Below are 20,912 nucleotides of genomic sequence, written 5' to 3' on the forward strand. Positions count from 1 at the left end.
AACATCTAAACACAAAAATACACAAAAGCTCCTTCCATCAAAACAGTTTTATTTGTGTATGTGTGTTTTTTCAGATCACACACACAACCAGTAAAGGTAACAACACTGCTGAGCACTCATTACAAAAGTCTGAGAGCCTATCCCAGCTGCCATAGGGACAGACACACCCTTAAATGCGCACACACACATTTTCATATGCAAATGTTCATTAAGTTACTGTGAGAAAGAAAAAAGAACGATACCACACAGATTTTGCTTCCTTTGGTCTTTGATGCCCACCGGGGAGTGGTGCAAACAAACAACTCCTACTCCTAACTGGAGTGCCTCTTTATATCTCAGTAGCTACGTAAAGCCAGTCGTGCCGTGAACCCAGTCACACTGCCAGTGCAATAAAGGCATACCTGAAAATATCATTTATGGACTGGCCTCACAAGAGCCTGGACTGTTGAAACACATCATCTTGGCAGAGAACAGGACAAAGGACAGCCAACATCCAGTGAAGAGCGTTTAGTGTCCTTCAACAAGCCTGGAAAGTTATTCCTGAAGCCTTACAGAAATGAGAAGAAAACTGCCAAAGAGTTTAGATTGTGTTCAAGATTGAAAGTAGTCAAACCAACCACTGACTTAAAAACTCATTAGAAGTGTTTTTGTCTTATATACTGTATTTAGTTCCATCTTTTTGTGGCAAATGTAAGGAAATTAGGTGTGGCTCAAGACTTTTACACAGTTTGAGAGAGCGTTGGCTTTCTTTGCATTGCTCTTTGGTGCCCACCAGGGGGCGATGTAAACAGCCAACCATCATTGAACGTCACATGCGTCACGCTGAAGGAAAACAAACTGCGTCACTTCCTGTCTGACACAGATGCTTAGAAAACGTTTGGTAGCTGGAACTGTGGGAACTTGCTGTGGTGACTCTGATGTGATGGCCGTGAACAGTTGGGGACAGTGATTCTGAGAGGTGAGCGGGTTCATGTCACCTGTTTCCTGTTCGGTAGTTCGATGCTGGTGTTTCTGTCCCGGGGGGACGGGTTTGAAGGCACCGGCTGGTTTGACACGTTGTGTTAACGCGTCCATTCATTGCCGCGCTGCTAAACTCCGTGAATAAGTGACAGCTAACGGGTAACTTTAGCTGAGCACGCAGTTAGTTATCAGTCTGAGCTTAGCTAATTACTTGCACGCTGCTAGCCGTGAACAGGTTGGAGGTTTTACAAGCTAACTTTACCTTAGCTTCCTAACTAACCGGAGTGGGTTTTTGTATGTGTTTCGTTTCTATTTTCAGCTTTCTGAATAAACCGTTCACATTAGCTTGCTACAGAGCTCACATACAGAGTGAACGTGGCTTTGTTTTTATCATTGGTTAATCCTTTAAGTTTGTTTTTCGAGCATAGAAAGTTTTTCTTTAATACTTTTGGATCTAGAGGTTTGGATTTAGGGCGTCCATCAGAGGCCTGTACCACGAGCAGGATTTGGGGCTGAGGGAGGTAACTTCAGGGTTAATCCCGAGTTTTCACTGTTATCAAGGTGTGGTACATCGCCATGGTAACTCATGCAGCAGACCTAACCTGCTCAGGTGCAGGTCAGGTTCATGATGAGATACGTCAGACCTCTGTACGCGGATTGTAAGAAGGTCTGATGTTTTTATGAGCACCTTTAAGAAGTAAAGCAGTCAAGTACACCAGTTGGTGCACATTAGAATAAAATTTGGGTGCATTGACTCGCCATCGGAGTGATACAATATAAAAAAATCTAAATATAAAAGAACCTGAGGTAAAAGAGATGTGAGAAAATGTGTCTATATATGTATAATAGGAAGAGGAAAACTATATAGGATCTTTGAAATAAAAATATTTACAGCAGTGTAGCAACAGAAAAACGGTGTACATTCGCCATTCCAGAAATATTACACTGACCTAAATATAGAGTCATTACCAGTCCAGTTCAGAATGTGCTTCATGCATGTATGTAGAGAGGGGGAAAGTATCTGGGGACTGATGGTGCAGGTTATTGAGGGTTCAAGAGTCTGATGGCTTTGACGCTGGTGTTCCTGTCCCGGGGAACAGGTTTGAAGGCTTTGAGAATGAAACTATTCCAGAATCTGGCTGTCCTGGTCCTGATGCTCCAAAACCTCTTCTCAGAGGGCTGCAGGGAGAATAGTGTGTGGTCAAGGTGGGCGGAGTCTCTGATGATGTTATGGGCTCTACTGGGCTCTCACTTGTGTGTGATGTCCTAAATGGATGGATGGATGGGAAGGGAAAGGTGTGCTCTCCTTAACCAGCACATGAAGTGCAGGTGCTGCTGAGCCCGTTAAACCAGTGTTAATGTGTTCAGTGACCAGTCCAGACGATCATTTATCTGTACTCCAGGGAATTTGATGATGCTGACTACCTCCACAACACTGCTGTTAAGGATGAGTGGTGAATGACTGGGCTGTTTTCTTCTGAAGTCAATGATCACTCCTGATCGTTGACAGAGCATTGTCACTAATGAGACCCACCACGATGTGTCAGCAGTGCAAACCACAGTGGACTGGGGACAAAAATCAGAATTTCTTTGCATGTTTGTGATTGTCCATTGAACACTTCTGCTTTTATTTGAACAAGCTTGTAGCTAGATTGATAAAGTCTGGGTTAACTTATCAAGTTGATTATCACCTTCACTAAACAGCCTGAACCTGATATCTGTTGTTATGATGAGACAAGCCAGATAAAGTGATCCTGAAAATGTTGAACTTGCTTTGTAATACAGATCCAGACTGCCAGTTTAGGATTACGGTTAAGCTCACTTATACTCACTTACATAGAATTTGGTATTTCTTAACAACCAGCAGGTCACTAGCGAACCATTTACAGCAGAAGTGTTGAGCTTTTTATTTCATACCAAACTTCAGAAGCTGAAAATCGTTCCCACCCCACCCCTCACAACTTTTATTATTTATCAACAACAAAAATGATCCAAACTGAATTTTACCAAATAGAGGTCAGTGCTATTATTCCTAAAACTTCTAAAGCTTCTAAGTTCCCTGCTATATGTGAAGTAACTGGAGCCGATTAAGGCAGTTGTTTTAAATTAGAGCTGCATATAAAGAGAGGGTCATGCTATTGGACCCTTAGCCATCTTTACACAGTGACTTTAATTGGCGTCCTCCCTGCAGATATGAGGCCTTTTATTGCCTGTGTTACTGCTTTTCAAACAAGCGCAGTGGCTGTTACTCAGTGTTTTGAGTTTTGAAGTGACCTCTGCTCTTTTTTTATTTTGTTTGCTCATCTATTCAGGTTGTTCTCGTAATGTTAGTTTTATAATTAGTCTGTGTGCTAAACCACTGTATGTTCAAAAGATGGACAGTTTTAAGTTGAAACTGTGTGTGGAGTTACTGATGTGGTTCATGTTTGGGACCAGACAACAAGTTTCAGCAACAAAAAATGCATAAGTAATATCAACGAGAAAATAACGGAGGATCACTTCATGGTATAAAGATCAAACAAGAAACACCAGATAGTTCAGGACGACGTGTCAGATCCCCCTTTAGAATACAGACTCAGTCACATTTAAAGAGCCTGTATGTAAATGTTTTATTGTGAAAAGTTAGTCGGTGCTTTCCAGGTGGCCTGCTTTGTTTCCCTTCTTGTGGCTGCTAACAGCTGTGTCAGCTACCTCTCAGACAAGTCTGATGGACGCCCTCTCTGCTGTCTTTGAGTGCATTAGGTGATGATAGTCCTTACAGGAAGTGGTGAATGCGCTGAACAGGACTGCCGTCACGGGCTGCAATCCAGGAATTTTTGCCTTAAAAGTATTAATAATAATAATGTAGCTACCTCCAGTAAAATGTACTTTTTTTGTACACTCCATCAGAGGAACCCAGAGAAGGAGCAGCCATGGCCTGTGCTCGAGTGCCACTGGATGAGCAGCAAGTGACCGAGCCTGGCCCTCTGGGAAAGGAGCGCACGCTGCCTGCACTGGTGAGTCGGCACTGATGGTTTTATGCTAATGTTTCACTCTGACAGCAGCTCACCTCGCATACTGACCCGGATCCCAAACTGTGCTTTCTGCCCCCCTTCAGCACCCAGACAGGACAGAGGAGCGCTGTTTCGTGCCTTACAAGCCCCCTCCAGAAGACGGCTCTCCAGCTGACGTGGAGGAGTTTTTAGAACATGCCAGATTCATCACCGAGGACCTGGAGTGGCTGCTTGCATTGCCTCACGACAAGTTCTGGTGTCAGGTAGAGTCGTGTTAACCTGTTATGTAGAGAAAAATCAACGGCTCGCACTCTGCAAGACCCCCAGTTTTTCATTTTGTGCAACATGAAAACTAATGTCACATGATCCAGGCCTATGGATGCAGTGTTCATACACCAGTATTACATTGATCTGTTTATCAGAAACATGTTCACAGTTTGTGTTGTACCAAGATGTAAACTGTCAAAAAAAAAAACAACTCAATAAAATTGTGAAGAGATAAAAATAATATAGATTAAAACAATCAAATAAATTAATTAATTAAAAATGTAAATACAATTAAAAGAAAAATATAAAATAATTATATAAAAGCAAAAAACTGTAATAATAAAATTAATAAAAACTATATAAGCATTAGTACAAAAATAACAGTAGACAGTAGGAAAAATGTTGTCTGGATCGCATTCAGCATGTAGACACCAACCAAGCAGAAGGGAGTTGGTTCAATCTGTGGAAAATGTCTAAATACTGTTGAGTATAGAGTGATAAAGGTACAGTACGTCTCATATGTCTCAGTACCTCTTAGGTAATAAAACCAGGATTATTTTTATGGAACTATAATAAATCCATGTATAGCATGTGTGGATATATAGAGAAGCCTTTAATAAGCTACCAGGTTAGTTTAAGGAAACAGGGGAATCTCTGTTGTTCAATGAAAAAGGTGGCAAAATGGTGACGGCTCAGAAGATGCACAATAGTACAGTCAAGAGGAAAAGCCTCAGGAAGGAGTGCAGAGAGAGGCTGATAGTGTCAGACATGACCTTCAGGTGCCGAAGGGTCGAGAATAGTTCTTGCTGTAATAGTAAGACTTTAACATTGATGCCACATTTCCTTTTGTCATTCAGCTGCAGGCGTCCTCTGGACCTGGGAGCAGTTTAGATTCACTGGTGACTCACGTGCAGGAAATGGTGCTGATGCTAGAAAATGTTCTCCTCCTGATGTCACATGGCCTGTCTCTTCCATCAGGTGGTGTTTGATGAGTCCTTGCAGAGGTGTTTGGACTCTTACCTGCGTCATGCTCCTCGCGGCCTCGATCTCTCCACACTACCCTCCTCCCCAGCGGTTGCTGACATGCAACGCTCCATCCACAAAGCGGTCTTCTTGACCTTCCTCCGTATGGCCACGCATAAAGAATCAAAGGTAGGAAAACTAGATCTTCAGCATGACTAATGCACTGATGTTGGTGGTGACATAAAGTAGCGCAGTACGCAACCTTAACTTCCTCCACCTCCCTGCAGGAACACTTCTTTACCCCAGCTGTGTTTGGGGAGATTATCTACGAGAACTTTCTGTTTGACATTCCCAAACTTTTGGATCTTTGTGTGCTTTTTGGAAAGGGTAACGGCCAGCTGCTGCACAAAATGATAGGTGAGCTGTGTGCGAGATCTCATTTATGTTTCATACCAGTTGCTGCACTCTGCTCACTTTCAACATGACGGCCTTTCAGAGAACATCTTTACTCAGCAGCCGTCCTACTACAACGACCTGGATGAGACGGTGCCCACAGTTTTACAGGCGAGAGCCCACTTTTATCATTTCACTGAAAAATGTCACAATTCCAAATGAAAAACACATTGTATCTGTCGGATAATATTTTAATGCGCTGTAATAATATTTTCTTTTTTAACACTGTGTCAACTTCAGGTATTTGACACGATCCTGGAGAAGTGTGGTCTCCAGTGTGAAGGAGCCACCGCTGCCGAGCCAATGAAGCTGAATGCACACAAAAAACCCACTGCCATGACCATGAGCCAGCAGGTCAGTCAGACAGATGCATTTCATATGTATAACATTTGCAGTAAATTAAATAAATAAATGAATAAAAATACTGAAACATCTGAGATCCATGAAGGAGACCACATCAGGTGCACAGCTGTGCAGTGTGAAGCTGAGTTTATGAAGTGGTCCATCTTCTTACGATCGAGCCTTTGACTGAGCAGATGCAGATTTCTACACAAACTCTTCGAAGTTCTTATTAGCACATCGTGTCTGTGCTGAAAGGGAAATGATATCCTTCTTATTAAAACCACCTTAATTGTTGTTACTCCGAAGTGTGCTGTGAATTATGGGATGGTTTTATCTCTGTCCCTTTCAGAAAGGTTGGTCCAGTGAATTTGCTGCTACAAGAATCAGTTTTTGTTTCACTGGTTTGGTCACAGTCTCCTAGTGTTGTGCAGCTCTCTTCAAATAGAGCTCAGATTCAGAACCTCATGATAATCTTCTGTTCACTCAGGATCTCTAAGGATCTCTTCCATCTAAAAGCCAGCCAGCTGTCTATGAGCCATGCCTCACCTTTAGTGTTCTAGCCTACTAAACATAGGTCGTTATTATAGGAACAGATTTTTGCACAGTCATCTCAAGATAAAGGCCTATACCTCGGTGGTACAACTGGCTTAACTACTAGGTTGACTACGGTTCTACAGAAGGTATTTTCATTGATAATGTCTTTTATAATTTCTGTCCTAGGAACTGTTAGATATAATTTTGTACCTCTGTGACTCAACCACCACCATCAATGCCTTCCTGGACATCTTCCCCGCGGCCTGCTCCAGTTTCCAGTCCCACAGCTTCCTCAGCAGGTAGGTACCCTGAAAGTTCACCATGAGTCGTACTTCCATAAAACCTTCTCACGATCTTTGGGTTTTCTCTGCTGGCAGTCTGACCTCGTTTTATGAGACCGGTGTGCCTGACCTCGAGAAGGCGATCAGAAAGAGAAACTTTGACGATAAAAGGTGAGCGTCTGCTGAGTGAAGGAAAAAACAAACGGGAACGTAAGTGCGAGGGGAAACGTTTAACACCTGAGCGATGACAAACTTTCTTATAGTCTTCAGGAGGACCTGTGGAAGAGGCTGTCTCACTCCTGTCGTAAGATGGTGGAGACGGTGCACCTGCTGCTGCACCACACCTGCCTACAACCCATCCTGGAGGGGTGAGGCGCCCAGAGTTTTTGCATGGAGATTAGCAGGATCAGCATTACATGTTTAAACAGACACACCCATTAAAACGTCTACTGGTTTCATTGCAGGAGAGAAAACATGCAAACATTTGCAGAGGAACTGCTGCAATATTTCACATCATTTTTACCTGAGAAAAGGTGAGATGGATGATTAATAATTTATCTCGGACTATAAGGCAATATTATAATGGTTTAGAACATTAGTAAGCATGTTTTTGTTTTTCAACAATAACTGTGAACAGCTATGATACAAAAAAAGAGTAACAAAAAGAAAACAAAGTTCAAACAACTGCAAGTAAATAATGAAATATTAACACTGAAAAACTGAATTTCATCAGTCATTCACACTGGCTTATTGTTGGAGCTAATTGTTTTGGAAAGTTTGAAACCTTTTCAGTGTTTTGTCTTTCAGTATACGGGTTATTCTGGTTTTTGCTTGAACTCTTAGTCAGACTGATTACTGCTATAGTGAGAAGTATGTCATCAAAACTGAAATTTAGAGTCTCTCTTTCTTGCTCCTTTCAGATTCTTGACGGACTACGATGAGCAGTTCCCCGTTGCAGACGACATCAGCCTCCTGCAGCAGGCCGTCCCCATCATGTATCCTCAGGCGCTTCACAGCAGGACATAAAGGCTGTTATGACTAACAGTAGCCTGAAAGCACTAATCCAAAGTTCAGTAATACCATTAACAGAATGTAAAGAGACTGCCACTGTGGTTTATGTCTGCATTCATATCTGCAGTTATGGAAGGACTGGTATTCTAGTGGACCACACTCCAGGCAGTCACTAGAAAACACCAACTTCCAGAAATAGACCACACTCGGTTGCATTGTGTGGGCCGCGTTGCACCATCTGATTGCTGTAAAATAAACTGTGTGGCACAATCAGAATATATGCGTAGTTGTGGGTGAGAGATAAAGAGGCAGAGGGGAAGTTCATTTCTCACGTCCACCATAAAGAGAAAAGTGAAAAATACCAAATCACTAATTACTACATTTACATAAAGGGATGTAAAATTTATCCTCCTCTTATTAATTAGTGATAAAGTGGTCAAATTTTCCTCCTTTATTAGATTTCTGGGCTGTTTTACGTGTACTGGTAACAGCAGGAATATTAGGTGGTAGTTTATCAGCAGATTTATGATAATGGTTGGAGCATTTATCTGTTGAGAAATCATAAAGCTGAGTGAGAGTGTGCTGCGTAGGCTCAGCTTAGAATAGTAATACAGTGTTGACAGTTGAAGTGAAATCCAGGAGTGCTCATTTGGCCACTTGTGGTGAAGCATTTGCATTTCATGAAGGACTTTTAACTTTAAATGGCATCAGAAAGCGAGACTGGGAATAATACAGTTTATATATTCAACAGTGCTATTATTGCACTATGTGATTGTTTTTTTAAATTAAGTAATTAAAAGACATGAGAATTTGTTTCATCCCTTATCGTCTTGCATTGTAATATCGCTGTATTTAAGCTTCTTAGGGTTCAGACTGTTGCTCTGATGGATGATGGGATGCATCTTAAATCTCAAGGCCAGACTTGGGTCTTAGTGCTGGATGATAAAGTGACTGTTTCCCTCGGTACCTTCCTTAACCACCTTTTGCCTCAGTGATGAGACCAGGACGTCCTACCTGCTCCAGGGAGTTGAAAGTGCCTGGGACAGCGTGGGACGACGGAAACCACAAAGCCAGATTCAGACTAGTCAGGCTCAAGCTTCTGCATCGCAATCGGCCAATCAGGGACCAGCGCCTGGTGCTGCTGCTTCCTCTTTGGCTGGCTCTAAACCTCAGGAGGTCAGAGAGCCAGCAGAAGGAGAGAGTCCGAGGGGAGCAGAGGCCATGCTGGATGTCCCCCAAAGAGGAAACAATGTGAGCTCTGTGATTGTTACCACTCAGTTAATGCACGATTATAGCAGCCCAGAGATTTTCCTTATTTTCTGTCCTATATATCCTGTAAAAAGTGTGGACTTGTATTCATCATGGCCAGAGTTTTTAATAATTAGGTCAGCAAAGCTACTGTGATGGAGTCTAAAAACAGCCTGCCTTTGACGCGGTTTGTGTCCTGGTTCCGGCGTGGTTTCAGGGCGCCATGTGTCCAGTGATCGGGGCGGAGCTGGAGTCTCTGCTGTCGTGTATCAGGGACCTACTTCCTGATTTGGGTGAAGGTTTCCTGCTGGAATGCCTGAAGGAATACGACTACAACTCCGAGCTGGTCATCAATGACATCCTGGAGGACCGGTTAGCTCCCAGCCTGGCCAAACTGGACCGAGCCATGCCACGGTAACACCAGACACAGAGATTTATGCATAATGCTGATATTTATCATCTGCTCTCTATTTTGCTCTGTGATCTGATATTTATAGCAGTGTCTAACATTACATTTCTTTATCTAGATAATTTGATTACTTTATGTACTTTAGGCCTAATCCATAATAATATGGGATCATATGAAATCTGTCCCTGAGAGGCTGCAGTGGGCTAACAGGGTCACAGTCTCCATTTCTGCTGAGACTGCAGAGGTCAGGCTCACAATTTGGCATCAGTACATCTGAGCCAGCCTGGCTTGTGCCAACAGTCCAGACTGCTGGTGGTGGAATAGTGCAGGAAATTATGTGTTTTATTATCTTCATTCATGTTTTTAATGCTGCAAATTATACTTCCCGACCTTTATAGGCACAGTTTCCCATTACCTGCACACCACAAAGCAAAAATGATGTCAAACTGCTTTGAGTTAATGAGTTAATTTGACCTTTCCAGCCTTCACATCTGAACGAAGTAGAATGGGATGTGCTAGAATGAATCCTGAATGTTTCAGGTGCAGACAGATGTTTCAGGGACGCCACATCTGAACACAGCTGCAGATGAAAACAAAGAGTCATTGTTCTCGAATAAACATCTGCATGACGTGCCTACAGAAGATGCAGAGAAAAACCTCTAAGGGCAGCAGGACGACAAAATGTTTTGCTCACCTTCGTGTTACACCACACAGTTTTCTTTTCATGTTTTTGTTCTGCAGTTTTGATGTTTGGGGCTCGTGTGCCTCAGTCTTGGTTCTCCGGGTGGTGCTTAGTGATCTTACAGTTTTAGAGTAGAAAAGTACACATTCGATCTGGGTTGTGCTGATCATTTTTAGATCGCTGTAGAGTTTTATGCTATAATGTTTGTCCTGCTCTTTTAGGCCAGTGAAGGAGGAGCTCCCGGCTGTTCTGAACAACAGATCCAACGTGTTTGATGGTGACGAGTTTGACATCTTCCGCAGAGAGCAGGTGGACATGTCCCGCATCTGGAAGGGCCGGAGGTAAAAGCACACATCGAGATAATCACCGATCGGGAAGTTAAAAAAGAAAGTGGACGTGTTTTCAGTGTCAAGTCTACCAGGTCCAGAGTAATATGTTCAGATGTTCGCTTCCATGCTGCTCTTATTTCAGGATGTTTGGCTCATAACTCAAACTCTGTGTGCCCTTAAAGAAGACGACAACATGTGGTAATGTCCTCTCGTTTTGTTTTCCTGCAGGAAAGGTGAGAACGTTCGGGAGATGCTGAACGACAAGCGGCACATAGCGGAGCAGAAAGCTCGTTATCACGCGTACGAGACGGTGGTGGACGAAGTCATCGTCGAACCCGGAGAATCCGCGACGGCATACGAGCTGGACGACTATGACGACGAGTACGATGACACCTACGACATGAACCAAGTGGGCGCCAACGACCTGGACGGAGACTCTTTACTGACCAGAAGGTATCTTTGGTGTCGCTGATCATGATGGAGACGCAGCGAGCCGGAATTAATTTCTGTTTCCCTGCAGGCCGTTCACGGTACCGCAGGTACTGAGAAAAGCAAACAAGGAGGACGAGGAGGATGAGGATGAAGACGGTCAGGAGGAAGATGCTTCAAAGGTACGGAGATCATTTGATTGTATTTTAAATCTTTAATGTTGTGCGATGATGGAATTTCACCTTTTTTGGGTAAATAAACAGTTTTATCCTCTTAAAATCTTGTTATATTAAATTTTAAAGTTGGTATGCATTAAAAGCTCTTGTGCTAATATTTAAGTTCTGACAAATGGACTGTTACAAATAGTGTGAGGTATACTTTATCACAGAAGGTGGAAGTTTACTGTTCCAGCAGTCAGGACAGCCAAAGCGGGAGAAACGTTGATGATGTTAATCTGTTACCTCAGAGCTGAATCGTGTGCTTCGCTGCCACTGCCTTGTTATTACAGGGCAGTCACACTTTCCGTATATGATTTAGCTTGAAGTTTCAGCCAGCATTTTACATGGTTTGGTTATTTATTATTTGTCCTCGGCCCTCATGATTGGCTTTGCACCACCACATTTCTAGAATTCTGCACACTCCCTGTGTCTTATTGTTTGTCACTTCCTTTTATTTCAGGGCGCTGTAAACAGGGACCAGTTCGTGCAGGACCCGGCTGTGCTGAGGGAGCGAGCCGAGGCTCGAAGAGCAGCCATGCAGCAGAGGAAAGGGTAAAGACGATGCTCAGTTTGCTCTGGTTCACTCTGCTCTGGTCGGTTTCCGTCCAACATGTTCTTAAAAATATGTGCTTCTGAAAAGTTGTGACATTTAAAAAAACAAAAACAAAAACTCTCTCTCCAACCCTGCACTCACGCCTCTGCTGTCTTCCCGGCTGCAGCTTCCGGCCAGAGCGTTCCAGCAACGTGGTCGGCCGACCCAAAGGACAAGGACAAACCACTGAGACGTTACTGGACCGGCGAAAAAAGGAGACCAACAAGAGCCGTGGAGCCAACCACAACCGACGCAACATGGCCGACCGCAAGAGGAACAAAGGCATGATCCCCTCCTGACCTGTGGCTCGACCCCAACGGACTGATGCGAGAAGGGGAGGATGAGGCGTGCGTGAAAGGTGAAGAAGGATCTGGGCTCTGGTGTGGCTCTGGTTCCAGCCTAAAGTCACTGTGAAAGCCACCACAGCTTCTCAGTGGGTGAAAGCTTTCATTAGTTTTCAGAATGATTTCGGTAAAGCTGCATTTTGGCTTTTTCTTTTATTAAAAGTTGCCAACAAGCTTTACTGAAATAGTTGAGAGATCTGTGTCATGTTTGAGCTCAAAGGATTTTATTCTATAGTTCATTAAAAATCAGAGTGAAGGACTGACGATAAAGAATAACATGTTTATTTTTGCCATGTAACAAATCATTTTATTATTAAGATCCAGAGTGATCAAAGTTTCTTTGACATCATCATCAACAAACAGACTACATAGGAATAAAAGGAGGAGACGTTCGGGGTTTGGGAGTTCCTACTGTAGCTGGAAGAACAATTACTGACCTGGAGATCAAGTCTGGACGTCAGCGGCCGACTCGTCCTGTTCGAGCATGTGCGAAAGCTGCTGCACGCGTGCATCATCTACCTGGCTCACACCACTGCTGTCCAGACTTTACTATAAATAAGGAAACTCCAACTCATAACGATGCTGTTGTTTGTGTTTGGAAGCACTTTCTGTAAGGATGGTCCTGGAGAACCTCCTACACGCTGCCATGCACACGCTATTTTCTATTCAGCGATGAGCTTTTTGTAATAATTTCAGCACAAAGTTATGCTTTTTGGAGTTGGCATTGCAAAAACAAAATCACAAAATAAATACAATAAAACTATATGTTTAACATACTTTGAGTTTGTGGTTATTGGCAAAGTAAGGAAATACATTAGATTTAAATTCCCGTTCTGCAGTAGGAACACACTTCAGAGTAAAAACGGTGATAATTATTAATCTTCAGCTTTGGTAAGTACACAGTTTCTTTTCTGTGCTTGAGCGTTTGAGAATCCCACAAATCTGCACTGCAGAGATTTACTTTGATGTAATCACAGTTTGGATATGATTTCTTCCAAAGAGCTGTTTGACATTTTTACTTAAAATCGGGTGAGAATAATGTTACTGTGTTAGTAAATTGTATGAATCTACTGCCACTTACAGCAAACGCAGGGACAAAAAAAACAAAACTCATGCTCAGCTCTGTCCAAACATGATCAAATCTGCCTTTCAGCACCTCTGCACTTCATTAATTAATACGATAGTCTTGGTTTGTAATCTAAAATGTAAAACTAGTTGAAGTTTCTTGTGCAGTAGATTTAGTTCAGTTAAATTTCATATATCTAAGTATATACGGTATACACTACTGTTAGGTAAACCTCTTACAATGTCAGGGAGAGAAAACTAAAAACACAAAAAACAGACGACACCACCTTATGAGCGGAACTTGGCAACAGTGGAAAGGAAGAACTCCCTTTTGACAGGAAGAGCTCTCTTCACCTGGACTTTCCCTCCAACCTTAAATTGGATAAACTGTTTTGGAAAAGAGGTGGATGGACAGACCCACCCTTGAAGGCGTTATTCAGTCAGTTTTAACCCTGACCTGTCCCAAAGCCTCTGGCCCTGATTGTTTTCTGTGATTTCAGGACTGGACAGGAAGTGATGTTGGTCCTCTGTTTCATTCGTTTTCCTCTCAGTCCTGTGGACAGACTCCAACACCACCTTTTGGACTACAGCTGTTAACAGACTTTGTCCTGATGCCTCAGTTAACCTGGTGTGTCAACATGTGAGCGACATCTCCAGCCGTTGCAGATTCTGGGTGGAGCACAGACTGTATATAAAAGTCCTGTTGCATAAACTGCTGTTTGCCCACTACCTGATGTTTTATTCAAGACTTGAAAGTAACAACCGGGTTTATGAAAGTTTACACTGAGCTAACAAAGAAAGAGAGATGAAGGTAATTTTAAGTATGCAACCAGAACTCTTTCTGCAGCCACAGATGGGAGAGAGATTTAAGGTCCGTCCACAGGCTACATCCAAATTAGCAGCCCTGCAGCTCATTACAAGCACTGCTGTTGCCAGCTGCAGCCAGATGTTGGAGCGGGAGTCTGTCCATCGTCTAAGAGGTAGCATGAATGACACTGTGGACCTGTCAGCCTGCAGGTAAGGAAAGAGGATGAGCCTTCCTGGTGCACGGTGAGTAGACTTGCTCTTATAATTCAAGCTCTTCATGTTTTTATATATATGTTAAAGAAAAAAATTGTTTTTAGTGACCTTATTTTGTGCATCTTTCTCCAAACATAAGCCCATTTGAAAATCAGTCTTTTGTTTTTAAAATTTGCTAACTCTGTTTCACTTCTGATGCAGAATAATGCAAACTGCAGCGCTGCTGTGAATAAAGCTGACGAGGTTCTGGTATTCTGACTTTTTGAGGATGAAGCCAGATTTGCTGTCATTTCAGTCTGGCTTAATTTTTTTTTTTTTTTTTTTTTTTTTTTAAATCTTAAAGACATGAGTGGAATTCTTCTCATCAAACTGCAGAATAAAAATTTTCCAAAGATATTTCATTGAAATAGAAAATAGGAGCTGAAAGGACACTGCAGCAGATCTATGATTTGTAAAGTAAAACTGCAGCGGCTGTGAGAGCACTCTTTACACAGCACACAATCCTTCTGTGCTGCAAACACCATCCTACCTGTTCAGCATCACCGATCGTACCGGTGAAACTAAACTGGCTGCTGATGTATGCAAAGTGTGATTAAAGGAGAATCAGGGAAAAAAATACATAAATGGCAATGGAGGAGTTTAAGGATGTGCAAAGAGGGGTTTTTTCCCCTACATGACACCAGCTGGTACACACCGACTCCTGCACTACGACTACAGAAGCTCTACAACTACCACTGAACTGCAAAGTACCAAAGAGGACCATTTTTTTTTAAACTTTCAGTCCTCCCTGGTTGTTGGTTACTGACATCATTTTGACCTAAAGTGAACCAGGTGATCAGTACATCCACACTAAAAACATAAAAGCATTGAACGCCTTTGCACCAGCAGCGGACTCAGATACTGAGGTTGTCAGTTTTTACACATACTGATCCCAAAAAAAGTTGCATTTGCTGCTGTTTACACACAGAGTTGTACAGTAACGAGATTTCAAGAAGAAGTTCTGTTCACAGACAACACGACCAGTGGGGAACTTCATAGTACTGCTTTAAACTACCACTGTATTTTGTAAAGGTTAAAATCTGATGGCCGGTCAGCAGCAATGACAAGTTTATGCTCCCAAATCCACAGCTGGAAGGAGGAAGTGTTGAGGTCGCTTTAACCAAAAACAAAAAATAAGTGTCACTGAGGTCGGGATGTGGACCGATTCCCCGAGATGAAACGACTGTTAACTGTCTTTGCAGATGCTGCCTGCAGAGGAAAAGATTCAGACACACATTTCAGTCCCAGTCCTGAAAACGATTAGACTGGAATAAGGAAGGAATAAGGCTGATCTTTTAAAGTGTTTTACTAAAAGTAATTTTAAGCCTTTAGAAGAGGATGACGGAGGCGTGTACGAGTGTGTGAACTCACCGAGGATGCTGCGCTTGCACAGAGGACAGGTGTGCTGCAGCAGCAGCCAGGGGTCGACACAGTCTCTGTGATACTCGTGAAGACACGGCAGCACCCGCAGACACTGAGACAAGATTTTATAGATGCATTATTACAGCCTGCACTGTACAGGGTCGTTTATTTAAATCACAAACTTAGCCAAAAAGCAGCGAGTGTTTGATTTTTTTATTCTCATTATTCACGGTAGCTCCCTCCTTACTGGATTAAACAGAGAGTTATAGTGTGGGGGTGTGTTGGCCGACCTGGTTGTTGTTAAAAGGCTCCAAACAGACGGCGCAGGTTTCTGCCTCTGCCAGCTGCGACGGGTCACACCAGGGTTTGGGCTGACGGTATCTTTTGGTCTTCAGGGATGACATCCTCTTCAGAACGTCCTGTTTGGGAAGGAGCTGAAAAACACAGCCCAGCAGAACATCTCATGTACCGCTGATTTTTGTTTCTGTGTGGGTGGAATTGTAGAGATGTTAGCTTATAGTATTAGATGACTTGAGGTGAATGTTGTTGTGATTTTAGTGCTATATAAATAAAATTTAATTGAAACTGCACGACAGAGGCCTCACACAACTTTTGTTTTGTGTCGGCTAGTTTGTTGTGCTCTTTGCCACGAGGCTCTGTACTGTAGAAGTTTACACATTTGCTTAACAAACGAAAGGTCGCTGATTCACTCCCAGCCCACACACACACACACACACACACACACACACACACACACACACACACACACACACACACACACTGAGGTTAAACCAGGAAGGCATCCAGCATTTTTTTAAAAACAAACAGTGAGAGCAGATACCTCAGGAACAGCTGCTGCTGTTTGAATCTTTTGTTTGAAAGGAGCAGCCAATCGGAAAAAAGTTGGCTTAAAATGGGGGGAGGGCGAACCGAGGGGCTGTGCCAAAGCAAAGTTTAAATAAGAAACATAACTGTCTACCTCTAAGTCGTCGTTCAGCTGGCGGCCTTGGTACTGCCAGCGAGCCTGAACGATGACTCCTGTGCTGAGGATCAGAGCCACCAGGAGGACGGTGTCCCACAGCTGCTGCAGGTACTTCTGTGAAGCAGCAACAACACGGATTCCTTTAAACCACAAACAAGAAAAGTCTTCCAGAGAAATGAGCTTATATTTCTAATTTTTGTACCGTTCCATCTAATCGGGTTATTTTGACAAACAGGAACTCAGAGGTTTACGCTCTAACACGAGTTACTCACTCGGCTCTGATGCAGCAGCTTAAAAGCAGACGTGTGTTTGACGGTGTCATGTTTGCCCACCTGGACCTGAGAGTTGGTCTCGCCGGTGCAGATGACCCCCTGCCACTCCCCGTAGCGACCTCCTCTCGACCGCCCGCAGCTGGACCACAGCGTGAGCGTGGCTCCCTGCCCGAACACACAGCAGCAATGCGCTCACTGTCAGCTCAGCCTGTCATCTGTTCACTCACCACTGGAGGGTGCTATCAACTGAGATGGATGTGGATCTCACCAGGTTGTCCTGCAGGATCGTCTTGTATGTGATTTTTGCCGTCGCCTGAAGGCCCCTGTGAAGAGGTCGGTGCAGATTTAGGTGCCAATAAAAATCATCTGCCACCTTCCAGTCCTCCTGCATTGTTTGCATTTCTCTCTGTTAGCGTTTCCAACAACCAACAAGCACAGACTGTGTATCAATGATGACTAAGAACATCTGCATCCTCTCTCACGGGCAGCAGAGGGAGACATTTGTGACATCTACAGGACTCAATCACTACTTTTAAGTTTTATTCATACAACATGGTGCTTATATTGTGAACTACGGTCCCACTGGAGTTAAAGAGTAAGATACTGCCATTTTCAAATCCACATAAGACACATTTGACATCAAAGCTTGTCAGTAAATTGTAAACATCTCGCCTTCATGTGATTCTCCTGTCTCAGTGAGGCTGTTGAAATTGAATGTGGCAGAACCTGAGTTTACTGCATGCACACCTGAAATACCCTTGAAACCCATTTTTAAGGTAAGTTAACCTCCCACTGTTACTTTTTAAAGTTGTTCTGTGAAACTATGCAGTGTGTAGTACTGGGGAAAAAAACTGAACAGATGATCTGATGCATTCAAAGTAATGCACAGCATCCATCAGTGTTCTGACCCACAGTACTGCAAACACATGTTTCAAGTGCCATTATATGCAACTCATACTCATGGATGCATGTATGCAGCTGCATCTGATAATCAGGCACTGACCTGAGCAGTGCTCCGATCAGCTTGGTCACATTTTCTGATGTCTGGATCACAATGATGGGCTTGGACAGCACCTGGGACAAATCCATCTACAAACAAGAAAAACAGGGTTAAGAATTCAGCAGACTGAAATGTAAACACAGTCAGAGGGCTGCTGTGCAGTTGAAAAAGACTTATTTAATGATATCTGCATGTTTCCATGCATGATGGTGGTTCTTCAATTAAGTTAGATACAACATAAAATACTATAATAGTCTCATATGAGAAAATAGAAATAGAGGTTGCGGCAACATCAAAACCAGATTCACACAGTAAACCTAAAACAGCCACCAGCATTATTACTGTCAATGATCTGATAAGAAGCATGCACAGAGTGCAACAACAGCACTTTCGTCTGGGCTGTTATGAAAGAAAGGTTTACAAAATATGCTTCTGATAAGAGAGACGGTTCTAGTTAAAAGCAAAGGAGGCCATGAGAATTGTTAAGAATTCTCTTTTGGACATTTAGGTGAAAACTGGCTGCAGAGCAGGAACACAAAAAAACAAAAACCCTCAGTCTGAAAGCTTTTCATCATCCTGTGTGCTGTATGTCCTGTAGAACAATTCTCCTCCTCATCCCCCGAAGAGTCAGAGCAGAGGGCTGACCCTCCCTGAGCCTGCTCTTGAAGAGGTTTCCTCCTGTAAAAGGGAGTTCTTCCTTCCCACTGTTACCAAAGGGTGCTCACAAGGGGTCATCTGACTGTTGGCGGTTTTCACTCTTATACTGTAATGAGTACTGTTACATCTGAGATCATAAAATAAAGCAGCAGTTTGGCTATTATAAAACTATTAATGATGAGTTTGTATCAAACGCCACATCTTCCTTGCCTCTGCCATTTGCATCTCTGCTGGGAGGGAGGACTGGATTTGAGGATTTGCAGTCAGGGAAATGAGAAAGCCAGCTGGGTTACACTCATGGGAACTGTAGGTGCTGCTCTCAGATGATCCTCTCAGTTTCACTCTTCTTGAGGGACTCATGAAGAAATCCAAAAAAGCTTCTGCAAAGACATCCTCTTATGCTGTCGTCAACTCTGTTGCTTGGGGACTTAACTGGACCTAAACAACCTCAGATCTGTTTCTAATAGAATGTGAAAATTTGAACCATTGTTATACATGCAGGCATTTTATATGGCTTGCATCCTGACACAGACTGGCATGAAGAGCTTGATGCACCAGCGGCACTTGCAGTATAACGAGCAACTTTATTGCCCAACCAGCAGGTTTCAGCTGGTAGCTTGCATCGGGGTCATGTACATGGACTGGCACATGTAAAAATAGGTCAAATAAGGAAAAAGTCGGAGGAAGTTGCTGTACAGTTATGATGGAAAAGGTGGGGAAACAAGATCCATATCAACTGCAGACACATCCTACAGCTACCTGCTGCTTTTCTTTCTGAATTTTTACCTCACTGACGGTGTTTTGGTTGAGAGCCAGAATAATCAGCGCCGATGCTCCGAGGACCAACGCTCGCTTCATCTTGAACAGAGAGAAATCGATGTTACGTTTCAGGTTTTTAACTAAAATACTTCTAAAATACTGAATGATCACATCAGAACTAAAGCAGAAAGGCAATGTGGAACATGTGAAAACTAAGCGGTTGACTGAACTGTACAAAAACCACTCACTTTATTGACCACAGCATCAGCGAAGGACTCCTGGTTCCCAGTCGAGGCTTTGCTTTCGTCTATCTCCACGGGCACAACCCCGATCCACGGCTCTGGCTTTTTGATGTCAGCCTTGTCTTTTCCTTCATCCACCGGTGTCACCTCATCTCTAACCTGAAGACAAAGGGCAGGGAAACAGGCTGAACATCTGCCCTGACCAGGGTGGAAATTCTGATGGGTGATTGTTAATCTGTTTTTAATATTAGTATATCTTCTATTATCTCTTTAACCTGAAAGGTGTGATTGGTCCACGTACAGTAAAGGCAACAGGTTAAAGTTACATTTTTCTGTCTAAAATCTTATTTTAAGCCAAAAAAATAAAACTTTATTAACAAAACAAATTGTTATGTTGTTTTAACATTACAGTTCTGTTTGTTGTCCTTGGTCTCTGCCTAAAACCTGTTCAGGGAGCACCAACAATTCCTCTATGCAGGGAAAACTTTGCACTACATATACTACAGGAACATATATTTACCATGAATATGTCATTATATTCTGGTTTCTGATCAAAAAGCAGCGTTTATGCCCTCTTGTAGTCTCCCTTGGGCTCGTGTCACCCACACGTACCACTCTATTAAAGGACCAGGACAAGAGCCGAGCAGCTGAGTCCCTCGGGCCCACTCACCAGGACCAGGACCAGATCTCCCTCCAGCTCTTCTCGCTCCTCGTCCCGCTGCTCGGAGCTCCCGCCGCCCAGGCTGGATTCAACCACCTCCCCCTGGAGCAGGTCGCTCGCACCTGGCCGCTGTTCCAAGAAAACCTCTACCAGAGCAACCTGCTCCGCCACCGCCAGCAGCCCCGACCACCGCAGCAGCAGCAGTAGCGGTAACGACACCCCGAGGCGGCACCAGCGAGGGGAAGCCATGACCCCCAAAACAATACAGAGGAAATAGAGCAGAAATCTGCAATAAATCCGCGAATTTAATCAACTGTCAGACATTGTTTTGGAAAAGCCGTAGCGATTCCCTCCTAGCTCGCAGAGCCCCGGAGAATGTAAACAAGAAAAGCAGCTTCCGGTCGAACCCGGAAGCTGCAGGATAATTATTCTCTTGCATAAGAAAAAACGCAACATAGGCCCTTTAGACAGCATCGACAGAAATGAAATCACATGCTAATGCTGTTGATTAGCTATCAATGTATTACACTGGTTATGAACTGCCAACTTTAGCATATGACTAATGTTTTTCACGCTAGCGTACAGTCGCTGAGCTTTTAATTTAAACAGAGACGAAAAAGCAAACACCGAGAGAAGTACTCTCCCATACTTCCTTCTTCGCTTTAAAGCTAGGACTCAACCCTACAGCTAAAGTTCCGGATAAAATATTTTCAAAACGGTCTGTTGTTTATACTGAGATGGTGACTAACTAAATTCCCTTTATCAAAGTCTAATATTTTTCAGAACGCACTGGAGATA

At 43.3% G+C, this 20,912-nt stretch overlaps 2 protein-coding genes across 2 annotated transcripts; one reads left to right on the forward strand and one right to left on the reverse strand.

Annotated features, from left to right (window-relative positions):
- The first annotated feature begins 830 nt into the window (after positions 1 to 830).
- On the forward strand, positions 831 to 12,830 carry ascc2 (activating signal cointegrator 1 complex subunit 2). The gene is made up of 19 exons (XM_039620771.1): positions 831 to 958; positions 3,850 to 3,956; positions 4,058 to 4,216; positions 5,199 to 5,372; positions 5,471 to 5,600; positions 5,680 to 5,747; positions 5,877 to 5,990; positions 6,699 to 6,811; positions 6,890 to 6,964; positions 7,057 to 7,161; positions 7,258 to 7,326; positions 7,714 to 7,788; positions 8,797 to 9,055; positions 9,270 to 9,466; positions 10,365 to 10,484; positions 10,701 to 10,925; positions 10,993 to 11,083; positions 11,580 to 11,671; positions 11,839 to 12,830. Exons 2-19 carry the CDS (start codon positions 3,873 to 3,875, stop codon positions 12,008 to 12,010), a joined length of 2,322 nt encoding a protein of 773 aa, XP_039476705.1. The 5' UTR covers positions 831 to 958; positions 3,850 to 3,872; the 3' UTR covers positions 12,011 to 12,830.
- rnf215 (ring finger protein 215) lies at positions 12,340 to 20,529 on the reverse strand. Its single transcript, XM_031756611.2, has 10 exons — positions 20,124 to 20,529; positions 19,460 to 19,612; positions 19,239 to 19,310; positions 17,799 to 17,884; positions 17,064 to 17,118; positions 16,856 to 16,960; positions 16,521 to 16,637; positions 15,832 to 15,975; positions 15,551 to 15,653; positions 12,340 to 15,388 (listed from the first exon to the last, which is right to left on the reverse strand). Exons 1-10 carry the CDS (start codon positions 20,361 to 20,363, stop codon positions 15,366 to 15,368), a joined length of 1,098 nt encoding a protein of 365 aa, XP_031612471.1. The 5' UTR covers positions 20,364 to 20,529; the 3' UTR covers positions 12,340 to 15,365.
- Positions 20,530 to 20,912: the final 383 nt, after the last annotated feature.

This window comes from Oreochromis aureus, linkage group 12 (assembly GCF_013358895.1).
Source record: "Oreochromis aureus strain Israel breed Guangdong linkage group 12, ZZ_aureus, whole genome shotgun sequence".
Classification (NCBI taxonomy): domain Eukaryota; kingdom Metazoa; phylum Chordata; class Actinopteri; order Cichliformes; family Cichlidae; genus Oreochromis; species Oreochromis aureus.

Excerpts from the sequence above, each read along its gene's own strand:
- ascc2 (XM_039620771.1), top strand. The coding sequence starts at position 3,873 with ATGGCCTGTGCTCGAGTGCCACTGGATGAGCAGCAAGTGACCGAGCCT. Across the intron at positions 5,748-5,876 it reads CGGTGCCCACAGTTTTACAG|GTATTTGACACGATCCTGGA; the intron begins GCGAGAGCCCAC and ends TGTCAACTTCAG. Across the intron at positions 6,965-7,056 it reads AGAAACTTTGACGATAAAAG|TCTTCAGGAGGACCTGTGGA; the intron begins GTGAGCGTCTGC and ends ACTTTCTTATAG.
- rnf215 (XM_031756611.2), bottom strand. The coding sequence starts at position 20,363 with ATGGCTTCCCCTCGCTGGTGCCGCCTCGGGGTGTCGTTACCGCTACTG. Across the intron at positions 16,961-17,063 it reads CGATCCTGCAGGACAACCTG|GGAGCCACGCTCACGCTGTG; the intron begins GTGAGATCCACA and ends GTGTTCGGGCAG. Across the intron at positions 15,976-16,520 it reads AGCTGAACGACGACTTAGAG|CTCCTTCCCAAACAGGACGT; the intron begins GTAGACAGTTAT and ends TGTGTTTTTCAG.